At 47.7% G+C, this 21123-nt stretch overlaps 1 protein-coding gene across 2 annotated transcripts in view; it reads right to left on the bottom strand.

Moving 5' to 3' along the window:
- Positions 1 to 21123, bottom strand: part of NUP133 (nucleoporin 133) — an 899557-nt gene that overhangs the window by 82009 nt on the left and 796425 nt on the right. Inside the window, exon 21 of one of the 2 annotated variants that reach the window (XM_082249111.1) lies at positions 4925 to 5034. In XM_082249111.1, coding sequence (XP_082105237.1) covers positions 4925 to 5034 — 110 coding nt within the window. Of the gene's footprint in view, positions 1 to 4924; positions 5044 to 21123 lie in introns of both variants that reach the window. The other variant, XM_082249110.1, reaches the window with a different exon arrangement.

Genomic DNA, 21123 nt, shown 5'->3' on the forward strand with positions numbered 1-21123 from the left:
GCACTCTTGGTGCCCCCCCTGGTGATTGATGTAAGCCACAGCTGTGGCGTTTTCTGATTGAATCCGAACTGGACAACCTTGCAGACGAGTCAGCCAATGACTCAGACAAAGCTTTATCTCTCTGAGCTCCAAAACATTTATTGTAAGTTTTGACTCTTCCATCGTCCAGGTACCCTGGGCACAGAGCTTCCCCAGCACCCTGTCCCAGGCGACAGACTGGTGTCCGTTGTTACCACCGTTCAAAATAACGGAAGGAAGAACTTGCCCTGGGACAGTGCTGGAGACTGAATCCACCACAACAGAGCAGATTTTGTGTTGTGGCTCAACCGATTCACAGAATCCAAGGACTTTGGATACTTGTTCCATTTTACAAGAATCTCCTTTTGCAAAGGCCTTGTATGGGACTGAGCAAACGGAACCGCCTCGAAGGTCGATATCATCGGAGTCCAGACTCGCATGCAAACTCGTAGAGAGGACAGATTGTTGTCCAACAACAACTGAATCGCCCGCCGCAACTTTTGCAACTTGTCCGGGGGAAGGAAAACCCTCGCCAAGGCTGAATCCAGAGTCAGGCCTAGATAATCAAGTCTCAGAACCGGAGTCAGCACGGATTTCTTGAATTTGATGTTCCAACCGAACTCCTGCAGAGTTCTGACCATGATCGTCAGATCCCCCAACAAGGCTGAATAAGAGTCCGCTCTCAACAGGAGATCGTCCAGGTACCCCAGTACCGTAATTCCCCACCAGCGAAGCAGTGCTAATACTGGTGCTAGTACCTTGGTAAACACTGGAGGCAAGATCAAAGGGTAACGCCACAAAATGATAATCTCCTCTGCTACGGCAAAGCTAAGAGACTGTTGGTGTCCAGCGTAGATAAGGATGTGTAGAAATGCATCCTTGATATCGATTGAGGCTAAGAAATCCCCCTGATGCAGAGACGCTGCTACCATGCGGATGGACTCCATCCGAAACCTCTGTACCCGCACGAAGCGGTTCAGGGCCTTGAGATCCAGGATGGGATGCACCTTGCCTTCTTTTCTGGGCACGGTGAATAGGTTTGAATAAAACCCCTGAAAACATTCCTGAGCGGGAACCGGCACAATCACTCCTTGCAATAGCAAGTTGTGTACTGCCCCTCGCAAGTCCCTTAACTCGACCTGGGATAATTGAAGATTGGACGGGAAGAACCTGTCTGATGGACGAGACCGGAGTTCAATCTTGTAGCCTTATTGGATCAGTTTGTGAACCCATTTTCCTTAATCAAGGAGGTCCAGGGTTCCTGAAAGAATCAAAGACATCCCCCCACCCCAGACTCGGGTGAGGGTGCCCCTTCATGCAGCTGAGGACTTGTCTGCAGGTCCAGATTGGCCGGACTTAGATTTTCAGACCATGGCTTCTTGGAACCTCCCAGAAGACCTAAACGGTTTACCTTTTTCTGGTGACCCGGAGGCACGAAAAACATGTTTGTGAGCAGTAAAGGAAGGCCCCCGCCTAGTACACGGCGCCTTGCCCTTAGAGGCTTGGGGCAGATTAGTGCTCTTACCCCCCATGACACCTTTGATCAACTCATCCAGGGAGGATCCAAACAGCCTCACCCCTCTAAAAGGAAGATCAGTCACAGCCTTCTTAGAAGCCTTGTCAGCCAACCAGCATTTTAGGCATACCATGCACCTAATAGTAATCCCCACTGCGGACGTCCTGGCCACCAACAAAGCTGAGTCCAGGGACGTATCACACATGAACACCAGGGCTTGGGTCAACTGGTCTATTAGTTCAAGTACCGCAGGGGGAAGCCGTCCGTTTCCAAGTTACTTTTCAGTAACTCACAAAAGGTAGCCTTTAACATGTGACCGGCTACCACATGTAAATGGCGGGACAAGGATTCCACTCGTCTATCCATGGGATCCGGAAAGGTTGGAGACTCTTCCACCGGTACCAGGGTTGCTTTATTCAACCTGGCCACTGGATAATCCACTTTCGGTGGTACAGTCTACCTATTGGTCAACGCCTCCCCAAAAGGATAACGGCGTGCAAAACGCTAAGGCACCACCAACATGTGCTTATTGTGTCACTATTGTTAATCCACAATAGTATGAAACAATTCTGGACAAGGGAATACCTTGCCCGATTTACAGGATTTGCGGGAGCCAAAAGACGCCTGCGTATCTGACGCTGTAGGTTCATGAGTCAATTTTAGGGTTTCCCCGCACAGAAATTATCAGGGCTTTCATCATTGTGCGTTCCCGCGCAGCGGCTGATGAGGACAGGTCCACTTCACCGACAGAATGTTTAGACACTGACCCCTCAAGGTGGTCTGCATCTGGGGTGACCATATCTGTCTCAGAATCCGAAGACCCTGTCGATGGAGGGGTTTAAATTCGGGTAGGGGAATGCCAAGATGTACACCAGATTAGTCTTCCGGGGTACCATGGAAATGAGGGAGCTCCTAAGGTCTGACTATTCCAGGAACGGTCCCACGCCCATCCCGCGACCGCCAAGGGTGTTTGGGGGGACAATTTTACTCACCATACCACGGTACCAGGTGGGCGCCACTCTGAAACAGATAACCTCCCACCTGGGATGGGGGTGCTGTCAGCCAAGGGGAAGCTGTGACTCAAGGCATTCCAGGTCGATGCGTCCCAGCGAGACTGTCCACTAGCAGGCTCGTCCCCATCCATCGGGGCACTGTCATGGTGAGGCCTAGTTCTGGACAATAACCTGCTCACGCTCGCTGGCCAGGCTGGGAGACCTTAAGGATCTAGATTATCGAGTGCGAAACTGTAGCTGGCTGTTGCTTGTAGTTCCTCTGGATCTTGGTCCTCAGCAACTAACTAGTTAAAAAAAAAAAAAAATAAATCACAAACTTTCCCTGTTACAGCTAAGACTGAAGTCCCAGCAGGGAGCTAGGTCCTATTTCTAACACTAGGCAGAACAAATTGTTTGATGATAGCAGAGTCTGAGGGGTTATGCCTGCAGGGACAGCCCCTATAGGCGTGGTTACGTTTTTTTCCTGCCTAGTGCCTATTCCTAGAAGGAGGAGCATAACCCTATGAGTCATGAAGATAAGGAGCTGCGTCTGCCGATGAACAATAGAGAAACAACATTTTTGCTTGCATGTGATTGGATGATGAAAGTCAGCAGAGCTTTTGTGCATTCACTAAGCTCAGGAGCAACTGCACTTGCAGACTGCAGCTGCACTTTGCAAAGTGCAGTGTCTATTTTTGCCATTAGTAAATCAACCCCAGTGTCTCTCTAATGTGCTGTCCTAGATGATTTGGGAAAGATGGCATTTAAACAGGCAGAGAGCCTTCATAGCCCAAGCTGGGAGATTCAGGAGCCAGGATGCTGGGTGATCATGTGGTGAACACACTGAGCTGGGTGATTATATGGTGAACAGACTGTGGGTCTGAGCAGACCAACATAGCCAGGAAGCTGAAAACCTTCTGTTGTACTGAAATGATGCTAAAACCCCATCAAAAGGAAAAATCTGCTATACAGAATAATTTTGATTAAAAAAGGAAAGACATTAAAGTGCTTACAAAAATGGTGAATCAAGCCTATAAAGCTCTACACATGAAGTTAAATCCCACATAAGTCATAACACAGAGAATTAATTAAGCCTTCATCTGCGTCAAACCTCCTAGAGGAAGGGGGATATGCATAATGGTCTACTATGTTCCCCAATGAGCACAGAGGGAAATTAACTTTTACACATAAAATATCAGCATAGACTATAAAAGCTATAGGCACTTGAGTGAAACTCACGTGTTCCTGAACAAAATAGATTGACAGACAGGAAAATGCACAGTTTAAAGTGATAATAAAGAAAACCAAACATGTTATACTTACCTGCTCTGTGCAGTGGTATTGCATAGTTCAGCCCAGATTCTCCCCTTCTCAGGTCCCTCTTCGGCTCTCCTGGCCCCTCCCCCATGACAAGTGCCCCCACAGCAAGCAACTTGCTATGGGGCACCCGAGCCACAGCTCCATGTGTCCAATCAGACATGGAGACATGGCTAGGCCCCGCCTCCTCTCTCTCTTCTATGGCTCACTGACTTAAACAGCGAGAGCCAATGGCGCTCCGCTGCTGTCTCAGCCATTAAGGATGAGAGTCCAGGGCAACTGAGTCTTTCCTGCAACATTGCTGGACAGAGATGAGCTCAGGTAAGTTATGGGGGGGCTGCACACAGGTTATTTTAATGCATAGACTGCATTAAGATAAAAATCCTTCTGCCTTTACAATCACTTTAAACTCATGAAAGGGAGTGGTCTTCCTTGACAAAGGATTTGTATTTCTGCTTCCTGTCAGGGCCTAAGTTTTCTCTGCTACAGATCAACACCACTGTCCCTCCACCAGCAAATGACTGGACAGTGAAAGGAGAAGATGCAGAAAGATGTCATCTTTGCTCTTCCCTCCACTAAGCACTAATAACTGGTCCTTATGTTGCTTCCTTTCTCCCAGCCTGAGCTCTACTGTACTGGGACTGCAAGAGAGTGATACCAAGTTAAATCCAGGTGCTTATACTGCTTGCATAAAAAAACAAAGCACAAAAAGAATGAATTAATAAACAGAGAGCTGCAATAATTTAAGTCTTTTGTATCTGCTTGGAGTTCAGTTTTAAGGCCACATGCACACTGCATATATACAGTGTTCTGCATGCTCAGTGCCAGGTATTCTGTGTTTTGGGCTCATGTCCTTGAACTCAGAGCCCTAAATGTGAGTGCCAAACCCATCCTGCTGCAGTGTATTTCAGCCTGTTGGACTTTGACAAGCTGTTGGGCAGGACTTTGCACCTGTGCCTCTTAGGCACACAAAATGAGTAGTGAATGCATAGGAGCTGGGTGTCCAGTGTACATGTGTTCTAAGGGGGAAATCCCTAGTCATTTTGTAGTTAATCTGTGCAAAGGGCCAACTTTAACATACCTTGATTAATTCCAATGGAGTCAGCACAGCCGCCATGTTTAATTCCAATTTTTTATCCTCCAGAATCTGGGGAGGCAAGGTTTCTTGGTGAAGAAGAAAATGTTCCTGGTCTGCAATTTCTTAAAAAAAAAAAAAAATAAATAACCAAATGTATAACATTCAATTTTTAAAGTAATGAACTTACTTAATTTAAGAGACACTTAAAAAATTGAATTTATAACTTTCTCATTTGTATGCTTGTTTTAGGTCAACTCACAAAGTACTAACCTTTTTTGACGCCAGCAATGCATGTGGCATTTCTTCCGCATTGGCTTTTCTGTGGCAGTGGTTTGGACGACTATAAAGCCGCTGATCACTTTCACGCATGCGATAATGTGAAACCCCACCCCCTCCCCCGATTTTATTGAAAAAAATAAACCCAGGAAATTAAAGGTATGCAATACAACTTCTGCATTTCTCTCTAGAATGGTATAAATAAACAATAAAAAAATGTGCCTTTGTAAGCATTACATACAGACTAAGGGCACCACTTCTAAAACAGTGGCATGGCCTTAATGTACTATATGCACACACTGTTAAGCATGTGCATTACACATTTTTGGGGACTCAAAAAGAAGCAAAGTTTTAAAGAATAAAGAGTAAAAAAAAAAAAAAAAAAACAGAAGGAAGATATTCCGATTACATAACCTGCATACATGGAAGGAGTGCCAGACTACAAGATAAGAGTCCAAATGTAATTATTGTTGTGTTAAAAGACAGCCAGTGTGTTTTGGAGGTCAAAGGAACTTCCCCTTTATCAGGGCTTCAGTTAAAAATGACAACCTTGAGTGGACTCAAAGTAAGGCTTTCTTGTATGAATCTGTGCAGGGAAGCTAATTGCTGGATTAGGATTCCTGGCCAGCAGTATCTGCATCAACAGTCAAAATATCAAGCACTTATACCCCCTTCCTAACCAGACCAATTTTCAGCTTTCAGTGCGCTCACATTTTGAATGATAATCATGCAACACTGTACCCATATGAAACTTTTGTCCTTTTTTTCCACACAAATATAGCTTTCATTTGGTGGTATTTAATCATCACTGGGTTTTTTTCATTTTGTTGCGCTATAAATGAAAAAAGATTGAACATTTTGGGCGAAAAACAGAGTTAGATACCTGGTAACTAATTTTTTAGGAAGTCTTCCAGGGCAGCATCTGAGAGATAGGGCTCCTCCCACCTGTAAACTGGAAACACAATGTCCACCAATATAAAAAGATTGCACATACCTGCCTGCCCCAGTAATATAAAAGTACTGAAGGAACAACAGGTGAATATAATGCCTCTTCAATGAACCCAAATAATTTCCCTTCCCCCCTCCCCCTTTTTCTTTTCTTTTTAAGGAGGAAACAAGTGCTGCCCTGGAAGACTTTTTAGAAAAAGAGTTACCAGGTACCCAACTCTGTTCTTCTCAAGTCGTCTTCCAGGGCAGCATCTGAGAGGATATAGCAAGGACTACTTACTAGTCCTGGAGAACTTTTCCTACCGAAAGTTTGATCTTGTCTGGACAGGCAATTAATGCGATAGTACCTTATGGCGCTTTTCCACTGCATGAAACAGAACGGTTCGGCTCGCTTTTGTGCTTTTCCACTGCTGGTACCGCATGGTATGGTGTAGGAACGGTTTGGTACGGTACCACCTCAATTGTGGTTCCAAGAGGTACCATACGCGGTACCATATCCCACAATCCTTTGCATGCAGTCACTACTAGCCACTGATTGGTCAGAGAATCCCACCCACCCCGTTGTTATCCCACCCACTTAACTTTAGTACTACTTTAGTGGAAAAGCAAACCATACCGTACCGTACCGAACCGATCAAACACCGTACCATGCAGTACCAGCAATGGAAAAGCAAACCGGGCCAAGCCGGTACTTGCAGTGGAAAAGTGCCATTAGAAAGGTCTTAAAGCTCGACCATTGCGCTGTCATGCAGATCTGCTCCAGCTTAGCCCCTGCTTTTTCTGCAAAGGAGAAGGCCTAAGCTCTGGTAAAATGGGCTGTGATACCCTCAGGCAGACAAAGACTTTGGGACTGTTATGCCAGTGCAATGCCCATTTTAATCAATTTCGTAGCTTGATGACCTCTTTTTTTTTTTTTCTGAGGTTAGAAGAGGGATGAAGTCTTGGGCCAGTCTTTGGCCCTTTCTAGATAAGCTATCTGGATTCTCCTGATGTCTAATTTGGAATAAGTTTCCATTTTGCTGCTATGAAGATTAGCTGGGAGGGAAGGTAAAATTATGCTCTGTGACCTATAGAACGTTGAGGGGACTTTTGGTAGAAAGGCTGGGTCAGGCGATAGGATTACTTTGTCTAATAGGATCGTACAGTATGGTTCCAAGATTGATAGTGCCTGAACCTCGCTGATTCTTCTTGCGGACATCCGCGATACCAATACCACAATTTTAGTTAGTGTTTTGTACAAGCATTTGTCCACAGACTCAAAAGGAGTAGAGAGGAACCCCCTTCAAAAGGAGTAGAGAGGAGCCCCCTTTAGTACTGTGGATCGATCCCACGAGGGCAATTTCCTATAACTTGTTGGTTTTTACTTTTTTTACCGACAAAAGGAAACGTTTTATGAGCGGATCTTCCGCTAGTCTTTCATCAAGGAAGGAGGATAGTGTGCTGCGACCAGTGAGTTGTTTACCCCCTAATGGGAGCGAAACCTCAGGCACATGGGATCAATGTGTGGGTCCCTGGAGGCCCTGGTCTGAGTTGTCTGACCCCCTCAGAGGCAACTTTAGACGACCGAAGGAAGTCCCCTGCAACTAACACAGGGACTGGAGGTGTGCGGATCCTGTTGGTCGGGAGGAAACACAAGAACTGTGGCAGGCAGGTATGTGCAATCTTTTTATAATAGTGGACATTGCATTTCCGGTTTACAGGTTGGAGGAGCCCTATCTCTCAGATACTGCCCTGGAAGACGACTTGACAAAAATGCATTTGTCTTTGTTTCAGCTTTAAAATTTTGCAAATTTAGTAATTTTTCTTCATAAACTTTGGCCAAAAGTTATATTGCTACATATCTTTGGTAAAAAAACCCCCAAATAAGTATAAATTATTTGGTCTTTGTGAAGGTTATAGAGTCTACGCGCTATGGTGTCAATCATTAAAAATTGATCAAACCTGATGTACTGCAGGCCGATCTCATTTCTTGAGACACTAACAAGCCGGGAAAGTACAAATACCCCTCAAATGACCCCTTTTTGAAAAGTAGACATTCCAAGGTAGTTAGCAAGAGGCATGGCGAGTGTTTTGAAGTTGAAATTTTTCCCCAAAGTGCTTTGCAAAATGAAGAAGATTTTTGATTTATGTTTTTCACAAAATTAAAACAAGTTATCTCTTACACACTGTATAGGCATACTTGAAACTACACCCCAAAATACATTCCGCTACTCCTCCTGAGTATGGCGATACCACATGTGAGACTTATACAGAGGCCCGACATCAAAGTAGCACCTCCAGGCGTTCTAGGTGCATAAATTACACATATAATTTCCTGACTACCTATCACACTTTTGAGGGCCCTGGAGCACTAGGACAATGAAAATGCCCACAAAATGACCCCATTTTGGAAAGCAAAACACCAACACATAATCTAGGAGGCATTAGGAGCCTTTTAAACATGTCATTATTTTCCACAAGTTTTTGGAAAATGTGGAAAGAAAATGAAAACTGTCCATTAGACTTACCGATAACAGTGTTTCTACTAACCTGCCAGGGCAGCAACACACGAGAGATGAGAGGCTCCACCCTACAGGAAACACAATAATTTCCCAGCTATTTAAAGGCCCCACCCTTCCCCTTGTCCCTCAGTTGGTAAAAAAGTAGTTCTCCAATCGATTCACAAGGGATGTATAATCACTTAGGTACTTACCACCTATTGTTTACATTCTTTCCTCACCTTTTTAACAGGGCGGGAAGTAGGCCTGCCGTCCTGGAAGGTTTGTAGAAACACTGTTACCGGTAAGTCTAAGGGACGGTTTTCTCCTCTCACCTTCCAGGGCGGCAACACATGAGAGGATAATAAAGTAACCACAGGCCTATCTTAGGGTGGGACCACTGCCTGCAAGATCTTCCTGCCTAATGCCAGGCTTGCAGCGCGTTTTACCTCCACTCCATTAGAAGTGATGCAGATATCTTAGATCAAGAGGCTGATCAGCAGGTTTGTACCTCACAAGTCTCTGCCTTTTCTGCTTCGGATGCAGGACCTATCTGGAGTGGAACATAAAGATTGTCTACCAGTACCCTCAGGTCCTTTTCCATCCTAGACTCACCCAGAGGTTCCCCCCCTAGTGAGTAGCTTGCTTTCTGGTTTCTGGCACCCAGGTGCATTACTTTACATTTTTCAACATTAAACCTCATCTGCCATGTAGTTGCCCACCCCATTATTTTGTTCAGGTCCGCTTGTAAGGTTTCCACATCTTGCCCAGAAGATATTGGCCTGCTTAGTTTAGTATCATCCGCAAATACTGAGATTTTACTCGATATCCCCTCCTCTAGATCATTTATGAATAAATTAAATTAAACCTAGCTGCTGATTTAATCATGGACGGATGGGACGTCCAAACCAGTAACCACTGAGGGGTGGGAAAAGAAAAACACAAACCCAAAGGAATGCAATTCCCACGGCTAACATAGCCAACAAAACATGAAGCCCAACAAGTAACAACTGTGGCTCAAATGCCACAAAAACCACAAAGGTGTGGCTCAAATGCCACAAAAACCACAAAGGTGGAGAGAAAAACAGAGTGCTCCTTACACGGCAGCCTACAAAACCTTGCGGCTAAAGGATACATCTGCAGATGCCAGCACATCCACTCTGTAAAATATGGTGAATGTGTGTACTGACGACCAAGTGGCCACCTTGCAAACCTGCAGCACCGACGCTTGATGGCGAAAGGCCCAGGAGGCACTCAACGCCCGCGTAGAGTGAGAAGTGACAGGGAAAGGCGGAACCTTACCCTTAAGAGAATACGCCCTCACCACCATCTGTCTGATCCATCGAGAGATGGTCGCCGCAGACGCAGCCTGTCCCTTCCGGGGTCCATCCGTATTCACAAACAGAGATTCCGACTGACGAAAGGACTCAGTAACCTCCAGATACACTCGTATTGCCTGAACCACATCCAAGTAATGCAAGGCAATTTCCTTGGGATGGGAAAGTTTCGGACAGAGTGACGGGAGCACTATGTCTTCATTCAGATGAAAATCAGAAACAACCTTAGGCAGGAACGACGGGTTAGGTAGTTGAGCCACCAATGCAGGGAGCCCCTGGAAATTTGACTCAGGCGAATCAGACTGTCCAGGGATGCGGGGTCCTTGTCACATTTGACAAGGATCTCCTGTTGGAGAAGTCTCGTGTTGGCCTGAACATAAGGCAGGGCCTCGAAAGAGGACACCATCAGGCCCAGCACATGCATAGACAACCGGAGAGACACCAGATCGCAAGCCAACAGAGACATAAGCGCCTCCTGCAACTTAGCCGAAGGGAGAAACCCCTCCGCCGCAACCGAGTCCAGGATCATGCCTATGTACTTCAATCTGGTCGTTGGAACCAGTGCAGATTTCTGAAGGTTGAGATTCCAACTGAACTGCTGTAGAGATTGAATGGTCACCTCCAGATTCCATTCCAACTGCACAGAAGAGTCTGCTCGGAGCAGGAGATCGTCCAGATAACCCAGAATGGCTATGCCTCTCTGCCGGAGTAGAGCCAGTATAGGGGCTAGCACCTTGGTGAAGACCCTGGGAGCAGAAGCAAGCCCAAACGGCAATGCTACAAATTGAAAATAGTCCTGGCCCACCGCGAAACGGAGAAACCGTTGATGGGCCTGACAAATGGGAACATGGAGATAGGCATCCTTGATGTTGATCAAGGCCAACAGGTCCTCCTGATGCAACAGCGCCACCACTGAACGCAGGGACTCCATGCAAAACTTCTGGATGCACACAAAACGGTTCAACAGTTTGAGGTCAGGATTGGACGCAATTTGCCTTCCTTCTGGGGAATGGTAAACAGGTTCAAATAAAAACCTCGAAAGCGTTCCGGATGAGGAACTGGGACAATCACACCTTGTGACAGCAAATCCTGAACTGCATCCTGCAACCCGGCAAGACAGTCTGAGGACAGGTGAAGATTGGAAGGAAAAAATCTGTCCGGAGGACGGGAACGAAACTATCTTGTACCCGGACTGAATCCCCTCGTGAACACACCTGTCGTGCAACAGAGAGGTCCTGCAATCCGCAAAGAAACGGAGACGTCCCCCCACCCCTAAAGCGGGCAGGGGCATCCCTTCAGGCAGAAGGGGTCTGTTTGGGGTCGCTGGAGCCTGAAGGTTTCGGCTTCCCAGCCCACCGTTTCCCGGTTCCTCTACCACCGGAACCTTGTTTGGTTTGCTGCGACCCAGTCACATGAAAAAGACGCTTCTGGGCAGTAATGAAGGGCCTCGCTTACGCAAAGGGTCCTTGTTTTTAGTTAAATGGGGAAGGAGCGTGCGCTTAGCCTGGTAACAGTCTTCATCAATTCATCCAAAGAGGAACCAAAAAGGAGATAACCCTGAAATGGGAGATCAGCCAACAGCTTTTTAGAAGCCTGGTTGGCCGACCAAGACTTTAACCATACCACACGTCTGATAAGCACGCTAACCACCAATGCTCTGGCCGCAAGCAGGAGACCATCCAGGTTAGCATCGCATACGAATTGCAGAGTCTGTGATAATTGGTCAGTGAGTTCCAGCGTAGCTGACGGCAACCGACTTACCGTCAGTGCCTCTCTCAGGGCCTTCAACCATTCAAACATATTCTGAGAAACCAGAATGGTAACAAGGGCAGGCCTGAGAATAGATCCCACCACCGTATACAGGTGGCGAGATAAGACCTCAATACGTCTATCAGCCGGAACAGACAGAGGATCCCGCCAGTGGTAAAACCGTGGACTTGTGAATACCACATATCTGGGTGTCCACCTGAGGAGGAACTGTCCATTTGCGTAAGATCCCTTCCTCAAACGGATAGCGTCTAGCCAAGCGTTTGGGAATCGCAGGCGTGCGATTAGGTCACCGACACTGTTCTTTCACTAAGGTGGATAAAACCTCTGGCCAGGGAAAAAACCTCACAGATTTTTTTGCTCTGAGGGATCCAAAGGAAACCGAGTTCCCTTGCGACTTAGAAATCGCATCCGTGAGTTTAAGGGTGTCCCTCACCGAGGATATTAGAGCATCCACCATCGCCTTTTCCTGTGCTAAGGTGGATGTAGAAGCATCCTATTCCGCGTCAGAAACATCTGAATGCGGGGACACATCCTCCAGATGAGGGTCCGCGTCGCTAGCAACCATGTCAGCCTCAGAATCTGAGGGCCGAGAGGAGACAGGCGAGGAGCGAGGGTGTTTCTTGGAAAATGCTGCTGCAATAACCTTGTCCATTTTTCTGGACATTTCTTGCATTACAGATAATAAAGACACATCATGAGTATCAGATTGTTGGAGGCAACATGTCTTTTTACGTGTTCTGATATCAGATGCTTCTGGATGATTGAACCTGACCCTGGTCTGGAATGCAAAGTGCCCAACAGGACATTCCTGACAAGGAGTCATAAATGGGAATTCTTATTCTCACAGGATGTTCTCGCATAAACCTCCTATTGTGAGGTATGGGTGTAGAGGAGCCTCGGCTAAGATCTCCTGGGAGGTTATTCCAACATCAAAGGCCAGCGGTGAATAAAGATGACCCAGGTCAAAAACAGTGATTAAAACATTAAAACAGCCCCTAGTGGAAGAATATAACATGCTTCCTGGTTCGATGAGATACTTCCTGTTGAGTAGGAAGGGGGCATCTTATGAACTGTCATTGGACAAGAAGACAGTGGGTGTTTATGTGTGGGTGGTGTCTGAGTGGGCTTTAAATGAGAATTGCCAGCTAGAATTCTGTCTCTTGGCTGCTGGCTCTTGGCTGTGGGCCATCATGGCTCTTGGGCTACTCTTTCTCCTTCCTGTGTGCTTGAGACCAGCTGAAAGATATCGAATCCCGAGGATGAATATGTAACGTATTATCTGTAATTGTTTTGTCTTGTATGCTCTGTAATAAATGGATTTTTGTAAAATCTTACCGTAAAATCCTTTTCTCTTAGCTCATTGACAGACGTAGTCCTCGGTGATTCAACACCCTCGGGTTATGCTGCCCTCTACAGGAGTAGGACTAGACAGGAAAGAAAACGTTCTGGCCACACCCTAGGGGCAGTGCCAGAGGGTATATCCTCTCACTTCCTGCTCTAGCAAATCAGTTATGTCACAAGGCAGTGTTTAGAGAATTTAACCCAACCCAACTCAAAAACAGAGGAGCGGGTACTACGTCTGTCAATGAGCTAAGAGAAAAGGATTTTACGGTAAGATTTTACAAAAATCTATTTTTCTCTATCGCTCATTGACGGACGTAGTCCTCGGTGATTCAACACCCTCGGGACGTCCCAAAGCAGTACCACAAATGAGGGGTGGGAAAATGGAAATCAAATCCAATCTAGAAGGCCCAACCGGTGCCAACTAGAAGTTTACAATGCTCATCCTCAATGATGAGACTCAACAGAAATTTTTCAACAGAAAAAAACCCCCGAGGTAGACCACCGGTCTCCTCAAATTGCGGCCTGCAAAACCTTGCGGCCAAATGAGGCATCCGCCGATGCCATCACATCAATCTTATAAAATTTTGTAAAGGTATGTACCGACGACCAGGTGGCCGCCTTACATACCTGGACCACTGACGCCTGATGGCGATAGGCCCAGGAAGTACTGAGCGCTCGAGTGAAGTGCGCCCTAACAGGGAACGGAGGATTATGACCCTTAATAGAATAAGCCTGTACCACCGTCTGACTGATCCATGTAGATATGGTCGCGGCAGACACAGGCAACCCCCTTCAAGGGCTATCCGTGATCACAAAAAGTGAGCCCGTCTTACGAAAACAAGTTCGTAGTAGTCAAGTGTATCCTTCTGAACCCCATCCAAGGAGTGTAATGCAAACTCCCAAGGATGGCTAGTCTTAGGACACGGGGAAGGTAACACAATACTTTTATTCAGATGAAAAACTCTGAAAACCACTTTAGGAAGGAAGGATGGATTCGGAAGAAGAACCACCTTATCCCTATGAACCACCAGATATGGGGAACGACAAGATAATGCGGCCAGTTCTGACACCCTGCGTGCAGAAGTAATGGCCACCAAGAAGGCCACCTTCTGGGATAATGTAAGCAAGGGAATCTCCCTAATATCTTCAAAGAGAAGTTTCTGAAGAACCGACCACACTAAATTAAGATCTCAGGCGGTAAGGGTGCGCGCACTGGCGGAGCCAGATGTCGCACCCCCTGGATGAAATTCCGCACCAAGGAATGATTAGCCAAAGGTTTCTTGAAAGAAGCTTGCTAACGCCGAAAACCTGACCCTTGATCGTGCTTAAGGATAGTTTCTGCTCAACCCCTTGTTGCAGACAGACCAAAATTCGGGTCACCGAATAGGTATGTGGGGGAAATCCAATAGATTTACACCATGCAATATAAGACTTCCATGTGCTGGAAGTCGCTTTCCTTGCTTTAACTGGAGGTAGGAATAACTGAAGCTGACACTCCCTTGTCCTTCAGTACCTGGGTCTCAATGGCCAGGCCATTAAGCCAGCGACTGTAAAGCAAGATGGAAGATCGGTCCCTGAGACCGCAAATCCTCCCTGAGAGGAAGTCTCCAAGGAGCGTCCGCGACTAGCCTCCCCAAGTCGGCGTACCAGGCTCGACGAGGTCAGTCCGGAATTTCCAGAATAACTGGAATTCCCTCCACCTCTATCCTGCGAAGAAGTTCCCGCAGCAACTTGAGAGGATGGAAGGCATGCCGTAGCTGATACTGCCCTCACGGGGCGATCAGCGTTTCTGCTGCGTCTGCTAGAGGATCGCGGCGTGAGCTACAAACCTCCGCACCTTCCTGTTAAGCCAAGGTGCCAACAGATTCACATCCGGGATGTCCCAATGAAGGGACAGCTAGTGAAAAACCTCTGGATGAAGAGGCCATATGCGATTGGATCCGAATCGGGCTGCTCTAGAGCTGCTCGATCCAGTAAATCAGACAAAATCTGATCGCTCTCAGTTCCGATACCCTTATTGGTAATCTGGATACTATCGGAAGAAATGACTTCCCCTGGTTGAGCATCGGAGACTTCCTGGTCCGCTCGCTCAACCGGATCCGATTGTCCAGGGAATCGGAATTCTGATTCCATTAAAAAAGAATCTCCTTCAGGAGAATTCGGGTATGAGACTGGGTATACGGTACTGCCTCTAAGAAGGCCACCATCAGTCCCAGCCAATTGACGGACAGCAACATCCGAATCGTTGACTGAACCTTCTGGAGTTTCTCCGCAAGGAGAAACTCTCTTGCCCAGGATGTATCCAACCTTAGGCCCAGATAGTTCAGTCTCCTGGTGGGAACCAGGGATGATCTTTGGGAAAGCGAAAAAACGCTGATGTCCTGCGATGATGGGGATATAAAGATAGGCCTCCTAAATGTCTATGGACGCCAGGAAATCCCCCTGATGCAGGGAGGCCACCACTGTACGGATGGACTCTATTTCTTCCCAAGTCCAGATTTGGACGCACCTTGCCCTCTTTACTGGGCATTGTGAATAGGTTCGAATAGAACCCCTGAAACCGTTCAATGTTAGAAGGGAAGAATCGCACCGGTGGAAGTGATCGAAACTCTATCCTGTGTCCTCCAGAAACCGGTGAAGACATCCCCCCCACCCCAGAGATGGGTAGGGGCGCATCAGGCTGTATCTTCAGGCTTGGCTGAGCCGGACTTTTTGTTTAGCCGACCAGCGCCCTTTGAAACCCCTCTAAAGGGGCTTTGGAGGGTTTCGCCTTATCGCCCGCCCTCACGGAACGAACAACTCTTTATGAGCAGAAAAGGAAGGTCCTCGTTAGTTACGAGGTCCTTTTATCCTAACAGTCTGTGGCAAGACAGTAGGTGGTACCGTCTATCCTATAAAGAGGAATTCCTCAAACGGATAGCACCTAGCCATGCGTTTGGAAATAATAGGGGTTCGTTTCAAAACGACCCCATTTGGGTAAAGGAAAATCCTTCGCCCTTTTGGTAGGCTAACAAGTACCAAAAAGGAATCTCAGTCTCAGCTACCTCTGCCGGTGTAACCTCAAGACTAAAGGTTTCCCGGACGGACACAACTAGTGCATCCACCACTCTTGTGCTATGGCGGAGGCAGAAACGTGCTCCTCACTGCTGAGGAGAGATTACCTGAGACAACAGCCCCTGAAGTATCTGATAAACAATAGGGGTAGGCGGGGGTCGCTTCTTGACCCCCGTCCCTGACAGGCCACCTCCACCCGGCATACCAAAGACTCCAAAACTGCCGATAATGCATTAAAAACAAGTGGGGTACTGGAGGGTCCTGCGGCCACCTTGAGGGGATCAGGTGGGGATACCTATGCGGCAGGGTCAATGATTATACAAGACACTTGCCAGCGACAAAAAATGACAAAGTAAAAAACGTTTTTTTTGTGTCCCCCAGTCGCAACAGCGCCCCTCAGTGTTACCTTCCTTTTTGGACCCGAGAGAGAGAGACCCCAAGGCTCATCCCTGATGCACAGAAGTTTTCATCAGCTTGCTCAGTGCTTGTCTTGTTACAGACAGGAAGTCTTTGGCCCTATTTCCTGGGTAAAGGAGGCGGCTCCGCCCCTTAACGCGCCTGCCGGCGCCTCCCCCTGGCTCCATGAGGTGTTTGAGTCACCTCAAACATGGCCGCCCCCATGCTGGAGACACGAGGCTACACCAAAATGGCGGCCTCGTGCGATCTACCAGACAATGGCGGCGGCCTGCACAGAATAGCGGCATGTCTGCAGAAGGATCTCGGCCTCACAACCCTTCACCCTCATGGTGGTCAGCGTGGTCGGCGGTACCGGACCCTGGCGGGCTGTATTCGATCCGTGGCCGTCGGGAGGCATCTGCTTAGCTGGAGGAATGATCTGGAATGCAGTATACATGTATAGACATCGCCCTGTGGCTTCTGACAGGTAGGATACCTTATACTATCACAGTAAAGTTCTAGTACTGCCACTGACTACAATCATTTTCACATTTTTACAATTAGATTGTCAGCTCCCAAACCAAGCCTCCTGGCTTCTTGTACACAAAAATCACACTCAATTAGGGGGATCTGTGACATGTTATAGGATAGAGGGGAACCCATCCTTACCATTACAGAGAGGGGCCCGCGTTCACCACAAGACCCGTCAGGGGGAAAGGGGGAACATACTACTCACCATACCAGAACCAGGCGGGCGCCAACTCCTGACAGTACCCCTCTCCACCGAGGTAGGAGGGCTGTCGACCAATACGGACGCCGTGACTCATGGTCTTTGGCGTTTCAGCGAGACGTTTAACTCGCAGGGTCAGTCCCCGTCCAGTGGGACTATGTCGCGGCCGACCCAGCGCGGAGCTATGGCCTGCACGCGCTCGTAGGCTGAACTGGGGTGACCACTGGATCTCAACATCCAGCCCGTCGCCCAATTCAGCTTTCTTGCTTGAAGATCTCACAGGAACACTGGAGAAAAAAAGCTGTCTAAAAAATCTTTTCTAAGAAAAAAATCCTGCCAGGACCGAAGATCCCAGCAAGGTATCTAGGTCCTTACTCCTAACTAGACAGAAAAAAACTGATTTGCTAGAGCAGGAAGTGAGAGGATATACCCTCTGGGACTGCCCCTAGGGTGTGGCCAGAACGTTTTCCTTCCTGTCTAGTCCTACTCCTGTAGAGGGCAGCATAACCCGAGGGTGTTGAATCACCGAGGACTACGTCTGTCAATGAGCGATAGAGAAATTCCTTTAGTGTTTTATGTTAGCATTTCTACTTTCTTTATAATAAATTAGATCCTTGTTTATTTAAGCAGTATGTTTATTTTTATAGCTAGCATTGTTAGTATACCTTCCATTAACCTTATCAGAGCTTTGATAGACTATTATAGGAATAGACAATATAATACATTTTTATAATAAATAGGGGAGGTATAAAACCACCCCACAATTATTTCACAGATGCTGGCCCCAGAGATACTTTAGGGGTCACAGATAAACTTGAGTTCATGTTAGAAAGATGGCCCAGCAGTATATGTGCACTTACACAGACGAGACAGGGAACGTGGAAGCACTGAAACCTGCACCACAAGGGTTAATTAGGAGACACCCACAGGCAGGTACAATGGCCTCCTGTAGCAGGCAAAACTTTGAGGCAGTAATGAGGCCAAGAAATAGCACTGTCCCTAGGCTAGTTACCACACCACGCAAGTAGCATGTTCGGAAAGCGCGGATCAGTGTAAAAGAAAAGGCCTATCGAGTTCCCGCCAGCTGCAGCTTCCCGCTCTCTAAGCGTCCCCGGTCTCCAAGAAAATGGCCGTCGGCTCCAGTGAAGGAGAGAACCCTGGCTGCTGAGGCCCGTACTAAAAAAAAAAATGCCAAACCACAACAAAATGGCAGTGTGCGCCGAATAACATGCAGCGTCTGCCTAGCAACAGGCCTGGGGGTCCTGGCGTGGGTCTTCCATGGAGAAGACACCCCCGCCTGCAGCGGACAGTGCAGCCCACACACCCCCTAAGCCACCATCCACTACCCTGCTCAGCACCCACAGGTGCTGCTACACTAAAGGGAGCCCCCACTAAAGTAGTGATTTGGGGTCCATCAGGGTAGGGAGAGGTCATGGCAGGAGGAAGGGATCCAAGGAGACCGCATAAAAAAGGGGGGGGGGGTGAAAATCGGGAGTGGGTACCTAAGGACCTACTCACCTCGCACATCCACCCCAGGCCCGCTAACCAGACGGGGGTGCCGTACTTACCAAACCACGCTGTGGAGGGTGGGCGTCCATCTAGACAGGCAGCTTCTGCACTGCAGTGAGGATGCTGTCGGCTGAGGGGTACGCTGCGACTTCGGCATGCTAGGTGTGTGCGCCCCAGTGCAGCATCACCACAGGCCAGTCCCCGTCCATGGGACTATAGTCGCTGTACAGACCCTGCACTGAGCTACAGTCGGCAAGCGCTCGCTGGCACAAACTGGGAGACCTTAAGGCTCTCATAAAGCCAGTCCGAAACCCAGCCGGCATATCCATCAGGAACCCGACCAAAATAAAATAAAAAAAAATGCAAGAGAAAAAAAGGTTTCCTTTAAGATGTTTAAAAAAGAAAGCTAGGACAAACATCCCAGCAGGGAGCTGTTTGGCCACTCCTAAGACCAAGCAGCTAAAACTGGAAATGCAGCCGTGAGGCCGAGGGTAATAGCCTGGGGGTACCGCCTCCTGGGCGTGTCAAAGCCTTTAGCTCTGCCTGGTCACTCCTAGTGGGAGGGGCTTATTACCCATCCGTCTATGATTAAAGCAGCAGCTACGTCCGTCACTGGATGAAAGAGAAATATTGTTTTTAACCATATCGAAGAGCTCAGGTGTCCTACCTGATGTCTGGAACCCTAATCCACTTCAATATCATTGGATGCCTTTTGGTACTGATGAGGGATACATTAAGGAGATCCCTACTGCAGAGTTAAGTCCATAGCAGTAGTAGAACACTCACAGTGGCTTACTGCAACCAGTTATGCTAAAAGGCATATGAGGGATACATATAGAATTGTAAACCTCCGCAACATCTCAAAAATTCGCCCCTTTTTAACAACTGAAACCACCAAGCTACTCATTCACTCCCTTGTTATTTCTCGCCTCGACTACTGCAACTCCCTTCTCATAGGCCTACCACTTCATAGGCTATCCCCTCTTCAGTCCATCATGAATGCTGCTGCCAGGCTTATCCACCTTACCAACCGCTCAGTGTCTGCCTCCCCTCTCTGCCAATACCTACACTGGCTCCTGATTGCCCAGCGAACTAAATTCAAAATACTAACCATAACATACAAAGCCATTCACAACTCTGCCCCAAGCTACATCACCAATCTTGTCTCCAAATATCACGCAAACCGTCCTCTCCGCTCCTCTCAAGACCTCCTACCAGGGTTCATACACATTTTCAACAATAAAATTCCATGACTTTTCCATGACTTCACGTAAATATTCATAACCTAATGTTTCATGAAATGTCTATGTATGCATGTTAAATAAGAAGAAAATCCATGTCACACCCAGCATATTTTTACTAAAATAAATGACAATCTTTGTAGTGTACAGTACCTCTGCAGTTAGGGTTCCGTTTCTGGATACAGCGTGACTCAAAATGGTCCCTTGTTTTACAGTGGATGAGATGGAAGCACCACTGCCGCAGCTGGGAGCCGGTGTCACTTCAGGCGCATGGGTGAAAAAGCCAGCAATCGGAATGGAAGCTGTCAAGCACGCAGCTGCAGATTGGTGCTTTGCACCTTTAGCATGGCTAGACAGCGCTGCCTCTCCCATGTTCGAAATGTCAAACGTTTTACGACACACACTGTACATTTAGCGGACATGATACAGGAGAAGGTCAGAGGCTGCGGACATGATACAGGAGGTGGTCAGAGACTGCAGACATGATACAGGAGGTGGTCAGAGGCTGCGGACATGATACAGGAGGTAGTCAGAGGCTGCGGACATGATACAGGAGGTAGTCAGAGGCTGCGGACATGATACAGGAGGTAGTCAGAGGCTGCGGACATGATACAGGAGGTAGTCAGAGGCTGCGGACATGATACAGGAGGTAGTCAGAGGCTGCGGACATGATACAGGAGGTAGTCAGAGGCTGCGGACATGATACAGGAGGTAGTCAGAGGCTGCGGACATGATACAGGAGGTAGTCAGAGGCTGCGGACATGATACAGGAGGTAGTCAGAGGCTGCGGACATGATACAGGAGGTAGTCAGAGGCTAGTGACATGATACAGGAGGTAGTCAGAGGCTAGTGACATGATACAGGAGGTAGTCAGAGGCTAGTGACATGATACAGGAGGTAGTCAGAGGCTAGTGACATGATACAGGAGGTAGTCAGAGGCTAGTGACATGATAGAAGATAGAAGAGCACAGGGGAAGCAGAGAGCACTGGAGTAGCTGAAGGGCGGGGGGGGGGGGGAACTGGAGCTATCTCCTACTCTAGCTGCTTTCAGGCGATCCCTGAAAACTCATCTCTTCAGGGAAGCCTATCACACCACCAACTAATCTTCCATCAGCTCATT

Source organism: Pelophylax lessonae, assembly GCF_965119305.1.
Source record: "Pelophylax lessonae genome assembly, chromosome: 3".
NCBI classification, from domain to species: domain Eukaryota; kingdom Metazoa; phylum Chordata; class Amphibia; order Anura; family Ranidae; genus Pelophylax; species Pelophylax lessonae.